Source organism: Sceloporus occidentalis, unplaced genomic scaffold (assembly GCF_023333645.1).
Source record: "Sceloporus occidentalis isolate IW3139 unplaced genomic scaffold, rSceOcc1.0.p SCAF_56, whole genome shotgun sequence".
NCBI classification, from domain to species: domain Eukaryota; kingdom Metazoa; phylum Chordata; class Lepidosauria; order Squamata; family Phrynosomatidae; genus Sceloporus; species Sceloporus occidentalis.
This window is the reverse complement of record NW_028317036.1, coordinates 5,733,189-5,756,279: the sequence shown is the minus strand read 5'-3', so window position 1 is coordinate 5,756,279 and position 23,091 is coordinate 5,733,189. Positions and strand designations below refer to the sequence as shown.

Genomic DNA, 23,091 nt, shown 5'->3' with positions numbered 1-23,091 from the left:
CCGCCAGCCAGCTCCAAGGCTGCCTCGAGTGGGAGTTCCAGGGGATCTGGTTGAATAAGAGAGTTAAGCCCACATACAGCTGTAGATAAATACACACGTGTTTATTTGAAGGTACAGGTATACTTCCGTCCATCTCGCATATCACTTGTAGGCAAGGCATCCTGTACTAGTCCTGCCATTGGCTATACCAACAAAAGAAAATACAATGGACACAAAAAGGATGGAGATCACTAAGAAAGGCACCTAAGCAAAATTGAGTTGGTCTCTAGGAACTAGGTAGAGTTACTGTTCTGACTCCTTGAATCCATAAATGCATAAGGCTTAACGCAATTTCAATAACTTGGTAATGACCAGACTATAAATCCGGTACCTTTTTGAAGTCATTACCATTCTCTTTGTCAGTTTGATGAGGATATTCATGCGATTTGTAGGCTTGGCATTCACCTTTTTTTCTTCGGTGGAGCTTCAGGAGTGAAAGAAGCCAGGGGCAAGCTGTTTTAGCAAGCAGGTGCATACATAATTGGCATATAATTATACACTGGCCTTTGTTGCTTGAATCCACTCCAGCTTTCAAGTTGGCATTAGGCATTCATTCATCGTAATGTGTACACATTGTTAGTAATTGCATTTACATATGCATGATCCAATAATTTATTTTTTTTCTTCATTATTATTATGACAAAGTTATTTTAGATGGACAAAACACTTAACGAACTTTGATTTTCTTCTTTTTTTTCGATAAATGTCTCTTCTTTCGACAAGATCGTTCCTGTGCTTGTTATCTGTCATCTGTTGTTAAAATGCTTAGAAAATTAAGTAAATTGCTTAGTGATCGAGGGGATATCGTGTTGTGTAAAATGCTGTTCCATGCTGATAGGAAAAGCATAATTCAAAGATTGAAATGCATACATAAAATGATGTATAGAGGTTGTTATTGACTGTTATTTCGGTATACAAGAAGTTAATAGTGGTATGTAGTTAAAGCATGGGCAAGATGACAATCCTAGGAGTAAAAGGTACCTTAAAGGAACAGTTTATTACAGTTTAAATCATGTTTGGCATCTCAGAGACAAGCACACTATGATAAGAACTGTTGCCCACTGTTTGAGCGTTGGTGTTTGCCCAGGCTTGTCAGTCGTGCGTTAAAAAAGCATTACATAGGAACAGAATTTGACAGCGGATAAGAATTATTCAGCCCATCCAGTCTGCCGGTTTCTTCTGCTGTAAAAACTGAAACCTTAAATAGTCCTTACTCTTGCCTTAGATTCAGGATAGCGTTATGCCTATTCCACACATGTTTAAATTCCCTTACTGTATTAACCTCAGAGTTGTTCCATTTCTCTACCACTCTCTTAGTAAAGTAAATCATCCTTATGTTACATCCTTCATTCATCTTGTGTGCAAAACGTTATATTGAAAGAAATGACTACTATTGTGTAGCTTGACAATTTTGAGACCATATCTAGATTTCTTTATAAATGCATAATGATATATGTTACACAATGTGGTAAAATTCAGTCTACATATTTGTGTTAATTGTAGAGCTTTAGCAATTTCAAACCTACTGTTGTGCGACATTTTTATGGGTTTTTTTTCCCCTCCTTCGGCAGAATTGGCTGGACCCGGCTAAAGAAATCAAGAAGCAAATTCGAAGTAAGTTTTCAAACGTTTATGTCCTAATTTTGCAGAATGTCATGTGATTTTTGTGACATTTATGAGCAAAATTGACTGAAATGGTGGTATAAATTATCGACTCCAGAAGGTCATTCTCAGTGGAGCATTCAGCTTTTAGCTTTAACAAGGCTGCCAGATATAGGCCACGCTTTGGCAAGACATAACTGGAAGGTAACAAAAAATGTATCTGTAATAAAAATGTAAAAAAAGGTGCAAATAACAGATTTTGTCAGAGATGTCGAAGCATAAATCATTACATAGATGAGCATTTGCAAACCTGTGTATGCAGTGCTTACTAGGAGGGGTAGTATTGCATGATGGCACCATTCATGATAATGTCACAAAACTGTTGGTTTGCGTTCCCACCCAATATCTAACTTGGCACATCTTGCCAGGAACTAGTAGTTTGAGTCAGAAGCAATGCTTGTATAGAGCTTCCTTCCCTCTGCCAGTGGGTTGAGAATGCCATGGGCATACCTGGGAACTTACCAGATTGGGCCACTCTGAGCACTCCCTGCTCTGGGAGAATGGCTTCACTTGGAGGCAGAACTAGCCCTATGCGGAGGCAAGGCCAGCCTCAAGATTCTTTAGATGCCCTGAATGTAAGAGGGAGGGGAAAACGTGGGGATTTGGCAATGCCAAACTGTCCAAAGAAAGAGGAAAGTGACCAAGAGGAGAGTATATCCAGAGCCTTGGCTGCTTTTTGCCTTCTGGTCATTTGGTATCAATTGTAGACATTACTTAGACAGTTCTGTAATTACATAAAAGCATGTACCAGGTAAAGGATACTTTTCATTAAAAAAAACAGTATTGATTTATTTGATCAAACTGTAATTAATAGTTAATGTGTTTTAGTGACAAACAGTTTAACATTAGATGCAATAGCGTTGGAAAGGGATACCAGGAACCCCTCCCGATCTGGTTTAATGACATTAGCAAGAATGCCTGATGGCTGTTGGAAGCGATGACCTCTCTGGATGCCTTCTGCTTTATGGAATGCAATGACAGGAGCATAGCGTGGGGGTGGAAGAATTGTAGCTGTCCTCAAAACAGTTACATTAATTTCCTACTGGAGTGAATGAAAAGAACATGAACAGATGTAACTTTATATTTTTACTATTATGCAAAGTAAATTATCGCAGGTACAAGGAGTATTTTTAATTCAATACCATTTCTGTATAAAAGTATCATAAGGCTAGATGGCAAGCTCACGGACAGGGTTCTCAACATCCTGATGTGTCTAAGTATTAATGTATATTTCTTATGTGTATTAATTGCCCTACTTCAAATGTACAGCGCTGCGTAATTTGTTGGCGCTTAATAAATAAAAGATAACAATAATCATAAAGTGGATTATAAGGTTTTTAATGTTTTTTTTTATAGTATACTACAAATACAATAAAAAATTTATATGCACATTGACTATACAGCTTGAATTTAGGAAACATTTTGCAAGGGTTTTTTCAGACCGGTAATGCTTTTATCTTCCTGGTTATCTGTATTATGACCTAGACCTCCATGCAGGCCCAGTAAAACCTTCATTAGCGACAATAAAAATAGTTTGCTGCTTTTAAGGCAGTCACTGGAGAGCCATTCGGTGACACTACCCATGGCTAAATGTAGATTAAATTAAACTCATTAGCTTTTGCCACTCATCGATCTCCGTGCCTATGTGTATACAAGATGCAGATACAGATATTTAGAAAGTATCATTCTAAGAAGCAATGCAAAATCGACATAGGAAAAACTCCTATGAAAGAATCACACACACCGCCGAGAAGAACAGTATATTCTATATTGTTGATAAAGGATCCATGGTCGACTGCTCAATTTTGAAGCAACGATGATGTCTGTGCCTTATGTTGTTGTAAACAATATATTTTTTTCAGTATACCTTTTTTGAGCAATTTATTGTTATAGCTCAGGAAAACAGGAATACATACAATTAGGGCTGCAACTAACGATTATTTTCATAATCGATTAGTTGGCCGATTATTTTTTCGATTAATCGGATAAAAAAATGAATGTACATTTTTCATTTATTTAAAATAATTTAATAAACAAATGATGTTAAATACAAACGCAGAATAAAAAAAAAAACTGATAAAATGCATTTCTTGTCTTTATTTCCCAACCAGCCCCCCAATTTATGCACATTTGAGCACAGGCTTGCCACGCTGCCTCCCAGACATGCCACTCCACGCTGCCCCCCACATATACCAATCCACGCTGCCTCCCACATATACCACTCCACGCTGCCTCCCACATATACCACTCCACGCTGCCTCCCACATATACCACGCTGCCTCCCACATGCACATTTGAGCCCAGGCTTGCCACGCTGCCTCCCAGACATGCCACACTGCCTCCCAGACATGCCACACTGCCTCCCACATATGCCACGCTGCCTCCCACATAGTCCACTCCATGCTGCCTCCCACATATACCACTCCACGCTGCCTCCCACATATTCCACTCCACGCTGCCTCTCACATATTCCACTCCACGCTGCCTCTCACATATTCCACTCCACTCTACCCCCACATATGCCACTGTGCCTGATACGCCTTATACCCCCTGATACACCACTCCATCCTCCCCAGACATGCCACGCTGCCCTCCCCACATATGCCTTATATATCGTATATGCCTTATACCCCCAGATATGTCACTCCATCCTCCCCAGATATGCCTTATACCCCCCAGATATCTCATAGTCCCCTCAGAGTCACAGACCTGTTCGCATCACACTGACACCATACTTTTATAAATAGCTACTGGGTTAATCTTCACTGCCCCCAGGATTTAGATTCCCCTTATTCTGCCCCCCTTTACCTCTAACTGCGCCTTAAGTTAACTTTATTAAATTAACCCTCAGTCCTCATCATTAAATTAACACTAAACACCCCATTAACCACAGCATCACCTAAATTAACCCTAAAGACCCCCATCAACCACAACAGCCCCTAAATTAACCCTAAACACCCCATTAACCACAACTGCCTCAAATTAACCCCAAACACCCCATTAACCACAGCTGCTCCTATATTAACCCTAAACACCCCATTAACCATAACTGCCCCTAAATTAACCCTAAACACCCCATTAAACATAGCTGCCCCTAAATTAACCCTAAACACCCCATTAACCATAGCTGCCCCTAAACACCCCATTAACCATAACTTCCCCTAAATTAACCCTAAACACCCCATTAACCATAACTGCCCCTAAATTAAACCCCACCTCCCCTAACTTTCAGCAGCCCAAATATTAATTTTATACTTAGTTAGATGAGTGTCGCAGCCATGTGGTTCTGGCCTTCTGGGAGAAGGAAGGGGCGGGGCCAGTTGTCACAGTGATTACAGGGAGGGGCTGGTAAGTAGGAGCTGCTGCTGTGAGTCACTGAAACGGTTTATATAATGAGGGGTATTTTTCAGAGCGTTTGCTCTGAAAAAACCCTCATTTTATAATCGATAAAAATCGATTCAACTAATCGATAATGAAATTCGTTGGCAACGATTTTCATTATCGATTATTATCGATTTTATCGATTAGTTGTTGCAGCCCTACATACAATGCACTTTGTTTTCGAATGGGTAAATTGGGGCATCCATTATCGTAGTTCTAGCAGAATTAAAAAATATCCTAACTTTGTTTCACGCTTTCAATCAATTTAAATACCTTTCTTAGCACGTACGATTTCTGTAGCATGCCGCGTCTTTGCCCCGCTAGTTCTTATAAAACACGCTGAAGAACAGATGGTGTAAATAGGCCACAGATTTTTTTCCCCATTTAGACACAGAATATGTGTTTGGATTGAAGCACTAGAAAGGCATCAACTTTGCAGAGTTCTTTTATTTTTTTGGAACTATTAGGCATTTCATTAACCTCTAAACAATACAAACCTTGTTATCCGTATTTGTTTCATCTGCCAGATGAAAGGTGATGGTTACCCTGATCTTCATTTTGCCAGCAGGGGCCGTTCATGTACTGGACCATCTGAGCTGAGCCATCCCTAAGGGTTCATGGGAGCTTTCCTTTCCATTTACAAGAGTTCCAAACCTCTGTGTGCGGACCCTTGAAAGGATCTAATTGCTAATTACAAGTCACCTTCCACCTGATTCAATCACGAATGACCGTTGATTTTGCAGTTAGCATTCGTTGGGTGTTGTGCCCCTTGCCAATTAAGCTACAAGCACTTACAGCATATCCAGCTGTATCTGTCACTATGGAATACACTTTTTTGCGCTCGGGCGGCTTTTGAAACCATATGGCGCCTGACATTCTGCATGCCCGTAATGTCTGGATAAAAATAAATTCAATTAAATTATTCCTCTGGACATAAGAATATTGAATTAGATCATTCACCAGAGGAAAGCATTTCTTCCATTACCTCCGACTCCTCGGTGAAATGGGTTTATAACATTGATAATGGATCAGCGAGCCGGATTTAGTAATATTATCAAATCCTGCTCGGTACCCAGTGCCTTATAATCATCCAAAAAGATGTTAAAGCCCAATATTCCTTTGGTTCATCAACCTCAATTTTTAGGATTGACAGATATGCCACTTCAGTGAAGGTCCTTTTTCTTACAACCTTTTTGCATTCATAAACAGTTTTCCTCTTCTGTTTTACAAGACATGGTTTTATGAAGTTGTTTTGAGATAAATGGGAAGCATTCACTGTGAAGTATGCGCCTCCTTTCCTACAGGCAGAAAATAGCAACGTCTGGATTAAAAGTCAACGAGAAGCTAGATACTGTTATTGTTCTTTTTCTAGCTCTTTGCTCCAATGTGACTGTAATTACATTGCCGAGCAATGCCATATTATCCCTTTATTTTTAGTTGAAGTCTCCCCGCATGTCTCAAGTACTCTGCATCTCTCCCAGCAGATTTCTCGCCCATCACTTTTATTTTTCATCAGATGTGAGTTTTACGGCTCTTTTTCCATGGAACGTAATGACCTTGTATCTTACAGCGTATTGCTGCCGCAGTCCTGATGAAAGTAGGTTTACAACCCACTGTGGCTTAAATTAGTTATATCCCTTGCTGAAAGTCTCGTTCACTGCAGACAGCTCTGTAGCGGCACAAATACTTTTCTGATACCGAAGTGGGAGAGCCACTTGTCACGTATATGATTCTGTGCCAGCCGTGGTCGTAAAGTGTTCAGTGTTCTTATTTCAAGTAAACAGAACCATTTACAAATAATTCACTTGAGATTTGTTTGGTTTTTGCTTATCTGCCCTTAACATTCTGAGTTTGCAACTAATTTATCATGTATTTTATATGTGTCTTTCCTCAGATGGCGCTTGGCAGTTTTCATTTAACGTTAAATTCTACCCACCTGATCCTTCTCAGCTCTCAGAAGACATAACCAGGTATTTATATAGAAGACTCAGTTGTTAGCATTGCGGTCGCTGCTGTTCAATGTTTTATTGGGTCCTTCTAAAAAATATATAGCAAATAATTTTGTTTTGGTATGTCACTTACCGTTATATTGGGCTCAGGCTAAATTGGACATTTACAGCAATAGCAAATGTACAGGGTGTGTTCATTTAAATGTTACTGTTGCTTTAATACATTTGGACAACCATTATGAATTATTCTGCATATCCACACAGATATGAAGCAAGTAAAACATCCAGGGCCGGCCCAAGGCAAAATGCCGCCTGGGGCGAATATTAAAATGCCGCCCCCCCCCCTTATCTACCCTTCCTCTCCCTCCGTCCCTGCCGCCCGCCCCCCATTATCTACCCTTCCTCTCCCTCCGTCTACCCCCCCTTGTACTTACCTTTCAGCAGTCCTGCGGCGAGTCTCCCTGTTCGGTCTCAGTGCCGGCTTGTAATGCTGAAATCTTCCTGCACTCAGCATTACAAGCCGGCACCGAGACCGAACAGGGAGACTCGCCGCAGAGGAGAGAGGGGCGCTGAGGGGGTACTGACAGCTTGGTAAGCGAAAACCACACGGCGCCCCTTTCTCTCTCTTTCACTTCTTAAAAAAAAAAAAGGCCTTGGGGCGGCAAAGTGCCGCCCCTTCAAAAGTGCCGCCTGGAGCGGTTGCCCCACTTGGCTCCATTGTCGGGCCGGCCCTGAAAACATCCCCCTATTTGTTACAGTGTTTATTGAAATTGCAAAGATATTCTACATAGCCTTGGGTTTATCTGTCTTTGTTGCGGCTAATCTCAGTGTTTTTAGAGAGAATTATGCCATGATAATGGTATTCGAATATAGGAATCCTGCTGACACTTGACCATAAACTAATAAATAGTTGTAGGAAATTGAGAAGACTTTTGAACCCCCAGAGATTCTTATCTGTCATCCTGTCCTGGTATCATATAACTGCTGTGACGATAATCATTGTACTTGGTCATTAATATTCTTTATGCTAAATGCTTTTTCATATAGGAAATGTCTGTTTGCTTTATAAAACCTTATGTGCTTACCTTCATGCCTTTCAAAACAATACTTAAAATTAAATATTATACCTTGAAATTAAAGTATGAAAAACATATTTTTGCCTGATGAATCTCCCTCTCTTGCTTGTACTATATATGTATATGTGTGTGTATATATATATATATATATATACCGTATTGGCTCGGATATAGGCCGCACCCTAAAAGTTAGGTGCTTTTTTAAAGAAAAAAATGTCTTAGTAAAAAAAAAAACACTTACATCTGCTGCCAGTCTGCCCCCGTGAGATATGCTGCTTCTCTGCCCTTCCCAGACATGCTGCCACTATGCCCCCCCGAGATATGTTGCCACGCTATCCCCCCCTGAGATATGCACTCTGCCCCCGAGATGTGCCGCTACTCTACCCCTCCCTGAGATATGCTGCCGCTCTGCCCCAGGAGGTCCCCCCCTCCTAGACTCCCCGGGGTCTTGCAGGGCCGGCGGGGGACAGCTACGCAGTACGCGTACTCAACTTCCGCCGTGGGAAGTGCCGGCAAGGAAGATTGTTAGCGTACATCGCGCAGACGTTCACCGGCTGCGGCGATGCAAGCGTTAACAACCTCCGCTGCCGGCACGTCTGCACGATGTGCTTTAACCATCTCCCTTGCCGGGACTCCCCTCGTGGGAATTCCCGGCAAGGGAGATGGTTAAAGCACATCGTGTAGACGTGCCGACAGTGGAGGCTGTTTACGCTCGCATCGCCGCTGCCGGTGAACGTCTGCGCGATGCGCTTAGACAACCTCCCGTGCCGGTACTTCCCCCGTGGGAATTCCTGGCAAGGGAGATGGTTAAAGCACATCATGTAGACGTGCCGGCATCGGAGGCTGTTTACGCTCGCATCGCCGCTGCCGGTGAACGTCTGCGCGATGCGCTTAGACAACCTCCCGTGCCGGTACTTCCCCCGTGGGAAGTGCCGGCAGGGGAGGCTGTCTGAGCGTATCAGAGAGTAGGATGCAGGTCCCCTGCACCGCTGCGGGGGATCTGTATCCTAACCCTGTCGGGCGCTAGACCTCGAATATAGGCCGCACCCCCACTTTAAAGACTTAAAGTGGGGGGAAAAAGTGCAGCCTATATTCGAGCCAATACGGTGTATATATATAATGTGTGTATGTATCCTACCACCTCTGATAAGCGCTACAGAATCTGCTGGCGCTATATAAATAAATTTAATGTAATGTAAAGGTCCGTATGTAGGACATGACTTTGTAACTGTTGACATCTGGTACAGCATGGGTTAATTAAGGGGCTCATTGGAACATCAGGGCTAAACAGTGAGAAGAGACGGAAAGGAAAGTTTCTCCCACTTTAAAAACAATTTTTTTATATATATATATATATATATATATATATAATTATAATAAATGACTGACTATATGAAAAAAGTATTAAGAGTTGTTAATTGTTTGGGCATACTAAATCATGGTTAAACAAAGTAATGCTAAAAATGGCAAAATAACCACACATCCCCACAAAGGGGTGAAATAAAAGTTAGATGTGTTTGGTACTGTATTCACTTGTGATGTTTTCTTCATGGCCATTCCTTTGAACGCTTAGCGTGCCAGCGATGTATATGGTACTTAACTAGCCAGGGCTAAAGTGCCAGCTCAATGACACATATGTAGCAGAACTATGGAGTCCTCTCTCTGCAATCACTACGTGTAATTATGGAGTTTCTGTAGCCAAGGGAGACTGCCGGTTGGTTCCTGAAGTATGTGCAGGATTTTGGATAAAGAGCAAAGCTGTAGGTTTGATTTGAACGTGCTGACTTTCCCTGAAAAACAAAAAAGAAATCATCAGATCATAGACCTCAAAATTTCTCACTGTGTAGATTTCTACAATTTTTTCACTGGGAATCAATATTTTGGGTTTTTGTACCCTTGACACTAACACATTTTCCTACGTGCAGGTATTACCTCTGCCTGCAATTACGAGACGATATTGTATATGGACGACTCCCTTGTTCATTTGTAACTCTTGCCCTCCTTGGGTCATACACTGTGCAATCAGAACTGGGTGACTACGATCCCGAGGAGTACGGCAGTGACTACGTCAGTGAGTTTCACTTTGCACAAAACCAGACAAAGGAACTGGAGGACAAAGTAGTTGAGTTGCACAAAAGTTACAGGTGAGATCAATGTGTGTAAAAAAAAAAAAAAAAATACTGGTAAATTAATATTGTATTGCAACCATGATAAGAATGTTTGGGATAAAGCTTGTTCCAATCATTTGCCATGATTCCTACTTGCACTTGTTGCAGGTAGGACCAGGGGAGAAAGGGGAGAGGATAGACAGGGGAGAAGAGTGGGGAGGAAAATGCAGTACAGCCAGTTAATGGAAGAAGGGAACCAAAACCTGCCATTGGGTTAAAAGCAGGTATGTGGGACAGCCTGCTTCCCTGGACAGACTGTACCACATCTACTGCGGGACCCTGAAAATGGTGGCACTTGGACCAAGCAGTTGGAAGCAGGCAGTCCAAGGCACGTTCAAGGGAGACTTCAGTTAGGTATTGGTGCTGAATTGCCACCTAGTGCAGCGGCTCCATCTTTGGCACTCAGAACTCATCCGAGATCCTGTATGAGATCCTTGTGGAAAAGATGGAGGGCAACAAAAGACAGGGCATGGACTTTAAGATGGGTAATTGCCCCAAGCAAGGAGTATCTACTCACCTACACACTTGTCACTGGTAAAAGCACTTGATAACACATAAATTATCTTCCCCAAGTTGTTACTTAGCCTTCCTCCAGTTCTACACATCTACATAACCTGAGTTATACTAAGTATCTGAGTTTTTTACACACTGACTTTTCTCAGTGTATTTATGATACACAGACATCGCTCTTCTTGGAAGGTGAGAATGATGCCTGTGTAGTAATTTCCTCCACGTCATGAGTATACTACCTTTGAAAATCATCTATCCAGGAAGGAGGGTATGCTTTTGTATAAATTTTACATTTTAAGAACCTGAGGTGTGTACACTAGTTACAGCATGAATTACAGAATACTAGTTAAATTTAACAGCTACAATTCTTAATTGCTAAAATGATTCTTTTTTGGCGCATCGTTATAGTGATGGGCTAGTATATATTTTAGTACACAGACACAATCCTTTTCTAAAAACCACTGCTGATTGCCTGGCTGGCTATCAATCTAACAAGTAGAAGGAGCTACCACTGATAAAACAGACTGTAGGTGTGAAATCTCTCGGCTCGGCAAGAGCTTGGTTATAAAAGCCCAAGACTAGACACAGATCAGGAGGAGGTAGCTAATCACAGCAGCTTTTGAGAGACACCATCATATGAGTAAAGGAAGGCAATAATTATCAATCAGTAGGTGGATGGAAGACAAACAGAGCAGGCAAAATAGCAGCGTAAAAACCACCATTCCCCTGCTTTTGCGTCTCTGTGCTGGCTCTTTCTCTCTTAATGTATCCTTCACCTGCCCTTGATACCTTTTATTGGGCCAATATAGATTTGAGCCAAAAGCTTTTTTATTTGAAGTAGAGACCTTTAAGGGTCCAGAAAGATTGAGACCATTTGTGACATCTTCTTCTGTGTTGGCCAAATATAAGCTATAATTTTCAACTAAAGGCTCCATCTTCTTTTGGACCAATTTAATGTTTAGCATAACTATGCTAATTAGTTAAAACTACCTATAGCTTGCACTTTTTGTTTGTCAACCAGTGTAATCAGAGATATCTAGTGTAAAAGCTTACCTTATGGAAGACGGGATTGGCATATCTAATTTACTGCCTTTCATGTTCTCTGCCTTATTATTACCCACACTTATAAAGGCTGGCTGAAGCATTGGCAAATATCTGCCCTCACATGTTCCCTGGGTGATACATTCCCAAGCTTCACTGCCCTCACTGTAAAGAATGTACAATTGTGTGAAAAAGAAAGTACACCCTCTTTGAATTATGTGGTTTTACATATCAGGACATCATAACAATCCTCTGATGAACAACAACACATAACATATTACACCGTGTCATGATTTATTCTACAAAAATAAAGCCAGAATAGAGAAGCCATGTGTGAAAAACTAAGTACACCTTATGACTCAATAGCTTGTAGAAGCACCTTTAACTTGAAGTAATTGTTTTCTGTATGACTTTATCAGTCTCTCAAATTGATGTGGATTGCGTATGGATAGGCAACCCACGGTTTAAATCTAGAAACTTCAATCAGCAGCTGTAGTAAATAAGCAAACTCATAGTGAAATCCTTAAAATCCTTAATTAATAAAATATAAAGCTTACAGATAAAGATGAGATGAAACTGCAAGTTGTCTCACACAAAGCGCTTAATATGGGTGAAAAATGATAATTTTGGTTTCCTTTCCTATTGTTTGTTTTTTTTACTATACACTCACCCTCTCCTTGTCTTAGGGTTGTATCAAATGTGAGAATAAGGGATCCCCAGATAGAGACAGAAAGACCTACATGCAAATGTACACTACATGGACAAAAGTATTGGGACCGCTGGCCATTACACCCACTAGGACTTTTAATGAAAGCTGGTCCCCTCTTTTGCAGCTATAACAGCTTCCACTCTTCTGGGATGGGATATACCAAGTTGTGTGAACAGTTTGGGGAAGGCCCTTTTCTGTTCCAGCTTGACTGTGCACCAGTGCACAAAGCAAGGTCCATAAAAACATGGTTGGATGAGTTTAGTGTGGAACAACTTGACTGATCAGCACTGAGCCCTGACCTCAACCTCGGTGAACACCTTTGGGATGAACTGGAAAAGAGATTATGAGCCGGGCCTTCTTATCAAACATCAGTACCTGATCTCACAAATACTCTACTGGATGAATGGGCAAAAAGTCCCACAGAAACCCTCCAAAATCTTCCCAGAAGAGTGGAAGCTGTTATAGCTGCAAAGGGGGAACCAACTACATATTAATGTCTATGTTTTTTTAAAGCAATGTCATAAAAGTCCCTGTTGGTGTAATGGTCAGTGTCCCAATACTTTTGGCCCTATAGTGTATCTTCCAGGTGAGTAACTGAACATGAAGGGTGATGGAGTAAGGATGTGTTATTATTAGATATATATAAGATATCACATAAAAGAGAAGCCCTAAGTTATTTTGGGCTTTCCTTGATTTTGTGTAATTTTCAGTGCATTTTTCTTTGGCAGTTTTCCGGACCCTGGTCACTTTTGCCAGCATACTAATTCCCTGACCCCCCCCCCCCCATCTCATATGCATTTTGTAGAACATTCTGTCAAACGTGATCACCATACATGTTCTGTTTCAGCTTTTGTTTACTTTCTGCAAGTGCCATTTATTGTATGTCTTCCATAAAGCATTTCTCCTCCGCTTTTTGTGAGGCAAATGATTTTCAGAATGCTTTAGTGTGATCGGCAAATGTGTCTTATCATGAAGTACAAAAGTTTTGTTTTTTTCCCCCTTACAAAATGGTTTTTCCCCACCGGGAAACAAAGGAGGTGAGTAAGCCTTTCAAAGTCCTGTATTGACCTGGGTTATTTCTATTTATCTACAGGGGAATGACACCTGCTGAAGCAGAAATGCACTTCTTGGAGAATGCCAAAAAACTTTCCATGTACGGGGTAGACTTGCATCATGCTAAGGTATTGAATCATGTTGGTATATATTTGAAGCAAAACCTGGCAGGTGGCAAAAACCCAGTCCTCTTAGTCCTAGAGAGTGATTGTATAAAAAGACATGAAAGCTTCTAATGGTAGCTGCTGTTCAGAAGGAAGTAGATCATTATTGTACAATACAATACAGAACTCTGAGAACAAGCTTTGTTGACTTGACTTTAGGTCAAGACTCTCGCAGATTCCAGAGTGAACATGGTACTTAGATTAAGGAACCCAAGGGGTGTGCAATGTACCAAAAAGGCTAAAAGGTAATGCTTTAATGTAATGCAGCATTTTCAAACTCTCTATAGAGAACATGTATTTGTTGTGTGTATTGGAAGTGAATTAGCTCGTTAAATTAGTCCTGTTCTTCATATCCATTTTCCATAACCAGCCACTCTTCAAGGCTGAACAGCTGTTCGCACCTCAGATAGGTAAACAGAATTCTCTAAGCATACTATAGCGTCTTCTCAAGAAAATTTAGCCTTTAATACATTACAAGGTGACATTCATCCAAACACTTCTTGGAGTTCACCTCTGAGAAATACGAAACTTTGGATATATACGTTTAGCAATTGACTGGCTACTACATCATCTTCTCTCACATGAAAGCAACAGATTCTGTTTACTCTGGATGATACCTCCCTTAAAATGTGTCTCCCAGATCTGTTAAATCTCGGTTAAGTGTAATATTGCGATCCAATCCACTAATACACCTACCAGTACTGTTGTTATGGCTTATATACAGAATTGCTAAGGATGAAGTAATCAAAGAGCCATGTTAGACCAAGAATAAGCCCAAAATTCTAATTCTTAAAAAATCCAGTTGGGCCAGTTGTCATGATCACGTACGAAGTTGGGCCCTTGCAACTTCTTTGTGAAAAGGTATTGAAAACCCAAGTCTATAGGCAAGAGGGGAACTAAGCAACATCATTGTTTCCGACAGTCTCTTTAAAATCAGTTTGGACAACCTGTAGAGGTGGTGTTGACTTGTGAATACCCTGAAAGTGCCAGTCAGAGGAAGGGGGACATCAAAACTCTGTGATTATCATGTAGACACCATAATAATTATCTACAAATATGTTACAGGTCTATAAAATGTTTAAAATGTAAGTCATTTCTATAGCGCTAAAAAAGTGAAAACACCAATATTGTTATCATTTTCCTTACCAATATCTTCATACTAAAAAAACTTACTTGTATTGTCGTTAATGCTACCATTCATTTCCAAAAGGTTTGAAAAGGCTGTGCGTTGTAGTGAGAACATGTACAGCTGTATTGATTATTTAAAGCAGAAATGTGCTTGCAATGCACAGCCGTGCAATAAAGAAGATAAGTGGAGGTTACCGTACTGTTATTTTTATTTTAAATTGTTGTCTAAATTTTACTGAAGCGATGCCTAATGCTTTCATAATGCGAACAAAACCAAAAGGTTGAATCCCTACTGATTAATTAAGTGGTTCTTGTTTTATTAGGTTATCTTAATCATTCCACGTCGACCTCTGAATTAAACTGCATGAAAAGGCTGTTGTCATTGATAGAGAAAAGCTTTTACTGTAACTTGTGACTTTACGCCACTGTTGACGGATGTTTGTGAAATGAGAAAAAGATTACAGATTCTATGCGCCTGCAATGAAAGTGGTGTTTATGCAGTCCCGTCGCAAATTATACTTTGCTAAAAAAGAAAGAAACATTTTCTAAGTGCTTTTGTCAGCTCACTGTCAGTAAAACAGAGAAAATAAATAAAAAGGCTATTAAGGTATTTTCTTCCGCCATGTTTTCCCAGTTTGTTCCAAAAGGGAGACATTAAGGTGTCTGGTATCAGAAGTGTTTCTGGTGCAAAGTTCAAGTGGTTTTATTTCCATAGTACCTTACAGAATATTCCTTGCTGATTGGACAATCCACATGTTGCTATGGTAATAAAAACACTTTTTAGACACCACTTCACATAATTTTTTTACATAATCCCCAATGTGTTTTCTATGCATCTACCTCGCAGATATGCTGTTGCAGAATCGGAGGCATGGTTACCTTAATCCTTTGCCACTGAGTACAATGGAAATCAATACAAATAAATTGGCAGGATTCTTCACCTTACTGAGTGAAAAAATGCTATTATTGGCTTCAATTAGACGGATTATATATTTTAATGTACTTTTAAATTTTTTTAAACAAAGGTAATTTAAATCCCCATTTACAACTCATATGTACTCACATTATGTGAATAGTTCGAGAATGGATTTAATGTGGAAAAATGTGTATGAATTATATTATTTACAAAGAACCAAAAATGGTAAAAATGAATCTCGCTTCTTAGGATTCTGAGGGAGTCGAGATAATGTTGGGTGTTTGTGCCAGTGGCCTTTTAATATACCGTGACCGGCTACGAATAAACAGATTTGCCTGGCCAAAAGTTCTGAAGATTTCATATAAAAGGAATAATTTTTACATCAAAATACGCCCTGGCGAGGTTAGTACACAAATGCATATTTCACAATTGTTCCTGATGCTTTTAGTTAAAATGTGTTTAGCTTGATATGACAGTTACTCATGGCATTTGAAGCATCCTTTAGCCTCCATAAAGTACTAATGCCCATACATCATTTCACGGTAATAGGTATAATGTTGCACTTTTTCTTGTTAGATATTTTTAACTTTCTTGAGTTGAAGAATAAATTGATCGGTCAAATGTTCGTGTTTGCAATCCGTGATGGCTCTGTAAATGTCTAAAGCTTACACTGTTATTTATTTGTGTTTAGTTTGAACAGTTTGAGAGCACTATCGGTTTTAAACTACCAAACCATCGAGCAGCAAAGCGTTTATGGAAAGTATGTGTTGAGCATCACACTTTCTTTAGGTATGTAAAATTATAGTGTTTCTGGTATAATAAGATGTCATTATGTACATTTGCCTATAGATGGATCCAGTGCGCTTCACAAAGGAAGATTGCTTTAAAGTCCAATCTTCTTTTTCTTTTTTTTGTAATTCAAATAGGTTTCTAAAATAACATGATGCGGCTCCTAGTCTATTCCATCCCTACAGTTACTTACACTGAAACCTCACACGCATTCATACTGAGGAGCAGTATTAAAGCCCCACACGTAACCATCCTGTGTCTTTAGAGAAAGTGATAACTGGGATGACCAGTGAAACCTACCTCCTCCAGTATCCCCATAAATTCACAGTATTACAAAGCAGTGTGTTCTATATGAAGGGTTAGGCAAATGTATCTGGCACAAATTAGGATTGTATATTTTGCGATTGCAAATAAAATTATTTTCCTTCTCTGAAGACTATTTCTATTTGCAGTTTAGTGGCTGCTTTTATTACCGTGGACAGCTGAAGCTGCTCTGTCTGTTATACTGAAAATATTTGTTAATGAGTAAAACGGAACATGCTAGATCATCATTCCAATAATTAGTTTATGTGCGTGTGAATGGCCTGAAAGTGTAGCCACACTGTAGAGCCATTGACCTTTATTTCTATGTGTGTAAAACACACCTTACTTATTTTTCCCACAGAAATCTGTGGTGTCTTGTGCTTCCATTTGTCATGTGAAGATAGGTGTCAGGTCATCCAAAGTGGTACGTCCACAATGGAAGCCAGATCCCCAATGTTCCTCTTCATGGGGCTGCACTCCCCACATGGTAATATGCAGCCCCTTCCTTCCATCCCAGGCACAAGGTTAAGGGACGGCCAGATCTTCTAGGTCATACCATGGCTTTAATGTAAGGTTTTCATGGTAAAAGGGTCGCTAACATAAGGTGTTTTTTTTCTCCACTGCAAAAATATGAATCAATATCAAAATATATATATATAGTTAAAGTATACTTGTAAACCATTTGTCAATATTTTATAGATTGCTGATGCCAGAGGCACCTCCCAAAAAATTCCTCACACTGGGTTCCAAGTTTCGTTATAGTGGCAGGACTCAGGCTCAGACAAGGAGAGCGAGTGCACTCATTGATCGCCCTGCACCCTATTTTGAACGTTCTTCTAGCAAACGGTATACAATGTCACGAAGTTTAGATGGAGGTAAGAATGTTTAGCAACATTGAAAATACAATCCACGTCTGACCTAAAACTCACACTTTCTGAACAAAACCCCTAAAAGTGGCCTAGAAAAATCCATAAAAGGAAAATGCTTTGCTTAGTCTAGTTAAACAACTTTCACATCATCGTAGTCGCCATCCCAACACTCTTTGTGGTGTTTGTGGAAATATTTGGTGTAAATAGGGGTTGAAAGATGAAGTAGAGAAATGAGATGACCAAGGGCTCAGAGATTTAACTAGTGATCTGTTAAATCCCTGTCTGTCTGTGCAAATGTCATCTTGATTGTGACTGTTGTTCATCCCAGCATCCTATTCTAGACAGCCCCTTCTTCTCTTTCATACCGCTTTGTCTACCTTCACATCACACCCATATCTTCCTTCATTTAGTCCATGTTTTTTCATGCCTCTATTGACGGCCAGTGAATAGGTCGGATTCACTGACATTTACAGCAGAAAACAGGATATTGTGGCATTAAGAATATACTTTGTGTTCATGTTTACAGTTCTTCAAAAAACACAGCATTGGGGTGTCTTATTAAAATGCCGTTTATCACTGCGGCTGATAGCATAAAAATTAACTTTACTTAATGATGCTTTCCCGCCAAAACTCACCACAACAGAACCCAAGAAATATGAGTACATTGATGTACCAAAATACATAAAAATACACCTCCTTTTACAAATAACATTTATAATATGTATCAACTATTCATATCCTAAATATCAAAGATTATTCCTTCATGAGGTACTTTTTTATATTGCTTTTTGTTATTTTTTTTTTTGGAATAGTTTAATTTGAATTATAAACGGTTAATATACATTTCTTAATGTTAACACCATTATTACTCCTTGTTTTGAAGTATTTTTATGCATCACAGTATTAATATTTTTGAATTTTTTTAACCACTTTTGAGTATTTCTGGTCTGGGTTATAAGTATTGTGCATTTATGTAAAGTAAGATGAGGACCATTACAGGTCCTTCTCCTTATGTGAACCTGATTGTGGGAATATTTGGATATCTCTCACTGTCTGTGCACAGGAAGCGGTTGCCTGGCAACTCTCTCCATTTTCTGCCCAAATAAATAATCTTCTTCATCAATCCTTATTATTAGTATTGCAATAGCAATTTTCGCACTAATTAACACCAAAATGTACCATCACCTAGAATAACCGTATCCTGAAGTTGAAAAAAAAGAACTCGCTGTACCTCTTGACACCCACATAACACAAGTCTGTGATAATTGTGTGTAATCTTGTTAACATTTTTGCTGCAAATTAGGTTTTCCACTTGAGTAGAATGTTTTAGGGGTGACATATAAAACTTACAATTTCTAAAACTCGACGCGAATAAAAATTCTGATAGCGTTTACTAAAATTTACATTTAAGAAGATTTTCCCTGGAGCACTTATATTGTGTTTCTGTGTGCACACTTGCAAAATGTTTTCTGCAAAACAATTTTAATCTTTTTTAATTAAATACAATAAATTCCTGTTTTTATCGCCAATCTGTATATTAAGTTGTTTGCACCTTATACTCAATGCAATGTTTCTTTTTCATAAGCATCCTCTTTAATTATGTAATATATTTGTAACTTAATTTATTATCTATCATCGATATTGTCAAGCGTGCATTTATTTCCAGTCTTTTGATTTAGATTTTTTTTTTAAAGACCATTCCATGTATTATTTTTTTTTATTCCAAATATCATATTTGCTTTTAGCATCAGTGAATGAAAACCATGACATGTACCTGAAGGATTCTATGTCTGCCACAGAGGTGGGCACCGGCCCATACATCACAGGCAAGGGCATCTCTCAGACCAACTTGATTACTACGGTAACTCCCGAGAAAAAAGTGGAGGAAGAGAGAGATGAGGAAGAACAAAAGAAAAAGAAAGTAGAAATTACCACAACCATTACTACAATTCGTCATGATACAAAGGTACGTACTATTTGTTCCAAAAAAAAGATTTACAAAACACAAAACCCCACATGTTGGTTTAATAATAGCAGTTGGCTAAATATTTATAAAATGAGTAAGCTGATTACATTTTGGTTTTTGTGCTTTTAGACACAGACCTATAACAATGTTATTTGTATCACTGGTTTACTGAAATATATACGTGATTTGGATTGCTGAATTCTTGGAACATGTCTTTTTGTGTAGGGTATATGCCCATATTCAAGTTTATCTTTCTCTCGTGAATGTGCCATGTTAAGCTGCTTCCTCGGTATACCCTCTACTCAGTTGACTTTCATATTTCTCTCAAGCATCATATTGGCATCTATTCACTATAGAGGTATTTGGCAGGAGTGTTTGAACTCAATTCATTTATTATGCATTATAAAGGGCCAACCCTGACAAGTATCTGGTCCAAGAAAGGCTGAGCAGACCCTGCACAATGCATAGTTTATTAATTAAGACGACTTCTGTGGTGAAATTTCACTTATTTCATTATGATACAGCGCCAGCCAAGCTCTTCATGCAGCAGATGGTTTTGGGCCTTCATAATGTATAGTGAAGTTGGTGAGTTAAAAGAGCAGCTGTCTTACAAACTCTCCTGCCAATTCCCACTTTTGGGAGCAAACCCCATTATTTTATTTCTATAACAAAATTAGAAATATCCAAAAGAGTGAACACAGTTAGACCCGCAGTTATATGAGAGTATTGACTGAAAATTGAGCCCTCAAGGAACTCTGCGGCATGAACTTCAAATTTTTACTTGACCGTTCACCAGAAGCCATGTTGGGTTCTTGTGTTTCTGGACCGAGCAGAGCTCAAAGTCTGTGAGTTGTCAGTCAAGCTGAACTTGGGTGCAACACAGGGTGACTTCAGGCAGTGCCATGTAAAAAAAATGAGAAATGACTCGTTAAACTATTCTGGGTATACATTCCAGGTATATTGAAAGATACCGCGATCACATGATGTATTACATGTAAAGCAAATGGACACAGGGACGTAAACTAAAAGAGAAGACCGAGTGTATTCATTGGAGCTCCTAAAATATTATTTGAGAACAATTACATTTTACAGCCACATTTAAACCGATTTATATATATAGGTAAATCAAATAAATTTTCCGTTGTGGAAATTATTTATTAGAAACTATTACTGCAAAAGTAATTCAAATTATTCCCTACCGCATATCTGCTAAGAGTAGAAAGCTCATGGCTTCATTTCAACATGAGTGCTGAAACTAAAGTAACAAAATAAACATAGAAACCTAGAATTTAACTGCAAGTAAGAACCATTCGGCCCATCTAGTCTGCCCGTTTTTCATCATGTAAAGATTCAAACTTGGTCTTTTCTTAGATTGAGGATAGCTTTATGCATGTCACATGCATGCTTAAATTACCTTACTGTATTAGCCTCTACCACTTCTGCTGCATGACTGTTCCACTGATCTAGTACTCTCTCTGTAGCATGACAATAAAATGTGATGCGCTGTCTGCCCGAGATCAACATTGTCCAATAGGTTCTAGGGCTGCAACTAACGATTATTTTAATAATCGATTAGTTGGCCGATAATTTTTTCGATTAATCGGATAAAAAAAATGAATTTGTTTTTTATTTAAAATAATGTAATAAAAAATGTACAATTTGCACTTTCATCTCTTTATTGCAATGGCCTCTCTCTCTATTCACCTTCTTATTTTACTGACATAATAATAAAAGCTACAAGAACCCAAACACTGTGTTTCTCAAACTAGGTTTTAATACAAAGTTATTGGTAAATATTAATTCATATGTTAACTATTTTTCATATTTAATAAAAACTATGAGAAAGAAGCCTTGTTTATATTTTCTTTTATTTACCAAACTGCCCCCAGTTATGCACATCTGACCCCCAGCTTGCCACTCTGCCCCCATATATGCCTTATACCTCCTATATGCCAGAGATTCCACTGTGCCCCCGATATGCCTTATACTCCTTATATGCCAGTGATATGCAACTGAGCCCCCTGATATACCTTTTACCCCAGATATGTCTTATGCCCCCCTGATATGCCTAATACCTATATGCCTTATAACGTCCAATATGCCACTTCATTATACCCCCCATACACCACTCTACCTCCCCTATACACCACTGTAACTCCCCCAGATATGCCATTCTGCCTCTCTGAAATTCATTACACCCCCATACACCACTCTGCTACCCTGAAATTCATTATACCCCCCCATACACCACTATAACTCACCCATACACCACTCGGCCTCCTCCCCCTCCCATACACCACTCGGCCTCCTCCCCCCTCCCATACTCCACTCTGCCTCCTCCCCCTCCCATACTCCACTCTGCCTCCTCCCCCTCCCATACACCAATTTGCCTCCTCCCCCCTCCCATACACCACTCTGCCTCCTGTCAGCAACGGAGGTTCACAAGACATCAGGGAGCCGGGTAGAGAGGCAGAGTGGCGTATGGGAGGGGGAGAAGCCAGAGTGGTGTATGGGAGGGTTGCTCCCATGCACCCCTCTGACTCCTCCCCCCTCCCATACACCACCCTGCCTCTCTCCCGACTCCCTGGTGTTTTGTGAACCTCCGTTGCTGACAGGCACTTTCACTGCAGCTTCATAGAAGCCTTAGCGTAAGTGAAGGGCAGTAACAGAGGCTGTCTGTGCGCATCGCGCAGACCCCCACCAGCTGACAGAGGATAATCCTCTGCAGGAGACCTCAATTCTCTGTCAGCCGGTGGGGGTCTGCACGATGTGTACAAACAGCCTCCGTTACTCACCTTCACTTCCGCTGAGGCTTCTATGAAGCTGCAGTGAAAGTGCCTGTCAGCAACGGAGGTTCACAAAATACCAGGGAGTCGGAAGAGAGGCCGAGCGGTGTATGGGGGGGGGGGAGTCAGAGGGGTGTATGGAAGTGGAGGGGAGAGACGGAAGTTGTCTGTGCGTATCGCACGGACACCCATTGGCCGACAGTGAGGGGAATCCAGGTCCCCTGCAGCGTTGCGGGGGATCTGGATTCTAGTGTTATAATCTGATCTGTTTGAGGTCGGATTATATAAAGAGAGGAGTTTTTCAGAGCATTTGCTCTGAAAAAAACTCTTTTTGTAATCGTTAAAAATCGATTTGACTAATCGATAATTAAAATCGTTGACAACGATTTTCATTATCGATTAGTCGAATCGATTTTTAACAATTATAAAAAGAGTTTTTTTCAGAGCAAATGCTTTATCGATTAGTTGTTTCAGCCCTAATAGGTTCTTGTGGTGATACAATCTTTCTTAGATTACATGTTGCGCAAGGGAAACCTGAGATGGAAAAGAAGTCATGGCTTCCGGCACTTTATAATAGATCAT

The 23,091-nt window shown here is 39.9% G+C and overlaps 1 protein-coding gene across 1 annotated transcript in view; it reads left to right on the top strand.

Moving 5' to 3' along the window:
* Positions 1-23,091, top strand: part of LOC149287864 (band 4.1-like protein 3) — a 57,219-nt gene that overhangs the window by 18,795 nt on the left and 15,333 nt on the right. The window contains exons 4-11 of the mRNA XM_089492453.1: positions 1,611-1,653; positions 6,977-7,052; positions 10,033-10,251; positions 13,629-13,716; positions 16,046-16,198; positions 16,488-16,585; positions 17,588-17,763; positions 19,503-19,723. Of these exons, the coding sequence (XP_089348579.1) occupies positions 1,611-1,653; positions 6,977-7,052; positions 10,033-10,251; positions 13,629-13,716; positions 16,046-16,198; positions 16,488-16,585; positions 17,588-17,763; positions 19,503-19,723 (1,074 nt within the window). The remainder of the gene's footprint in view (positions 1-1,610; positions 1,654-6,976; positions 7,053-10,032; positions 10,252-13,628; positions 13,717-16,045; positions 16,199-16,487; positions 16,586-17,587; positions 17,764-19,502; positions 19,724-23,091) is intronic.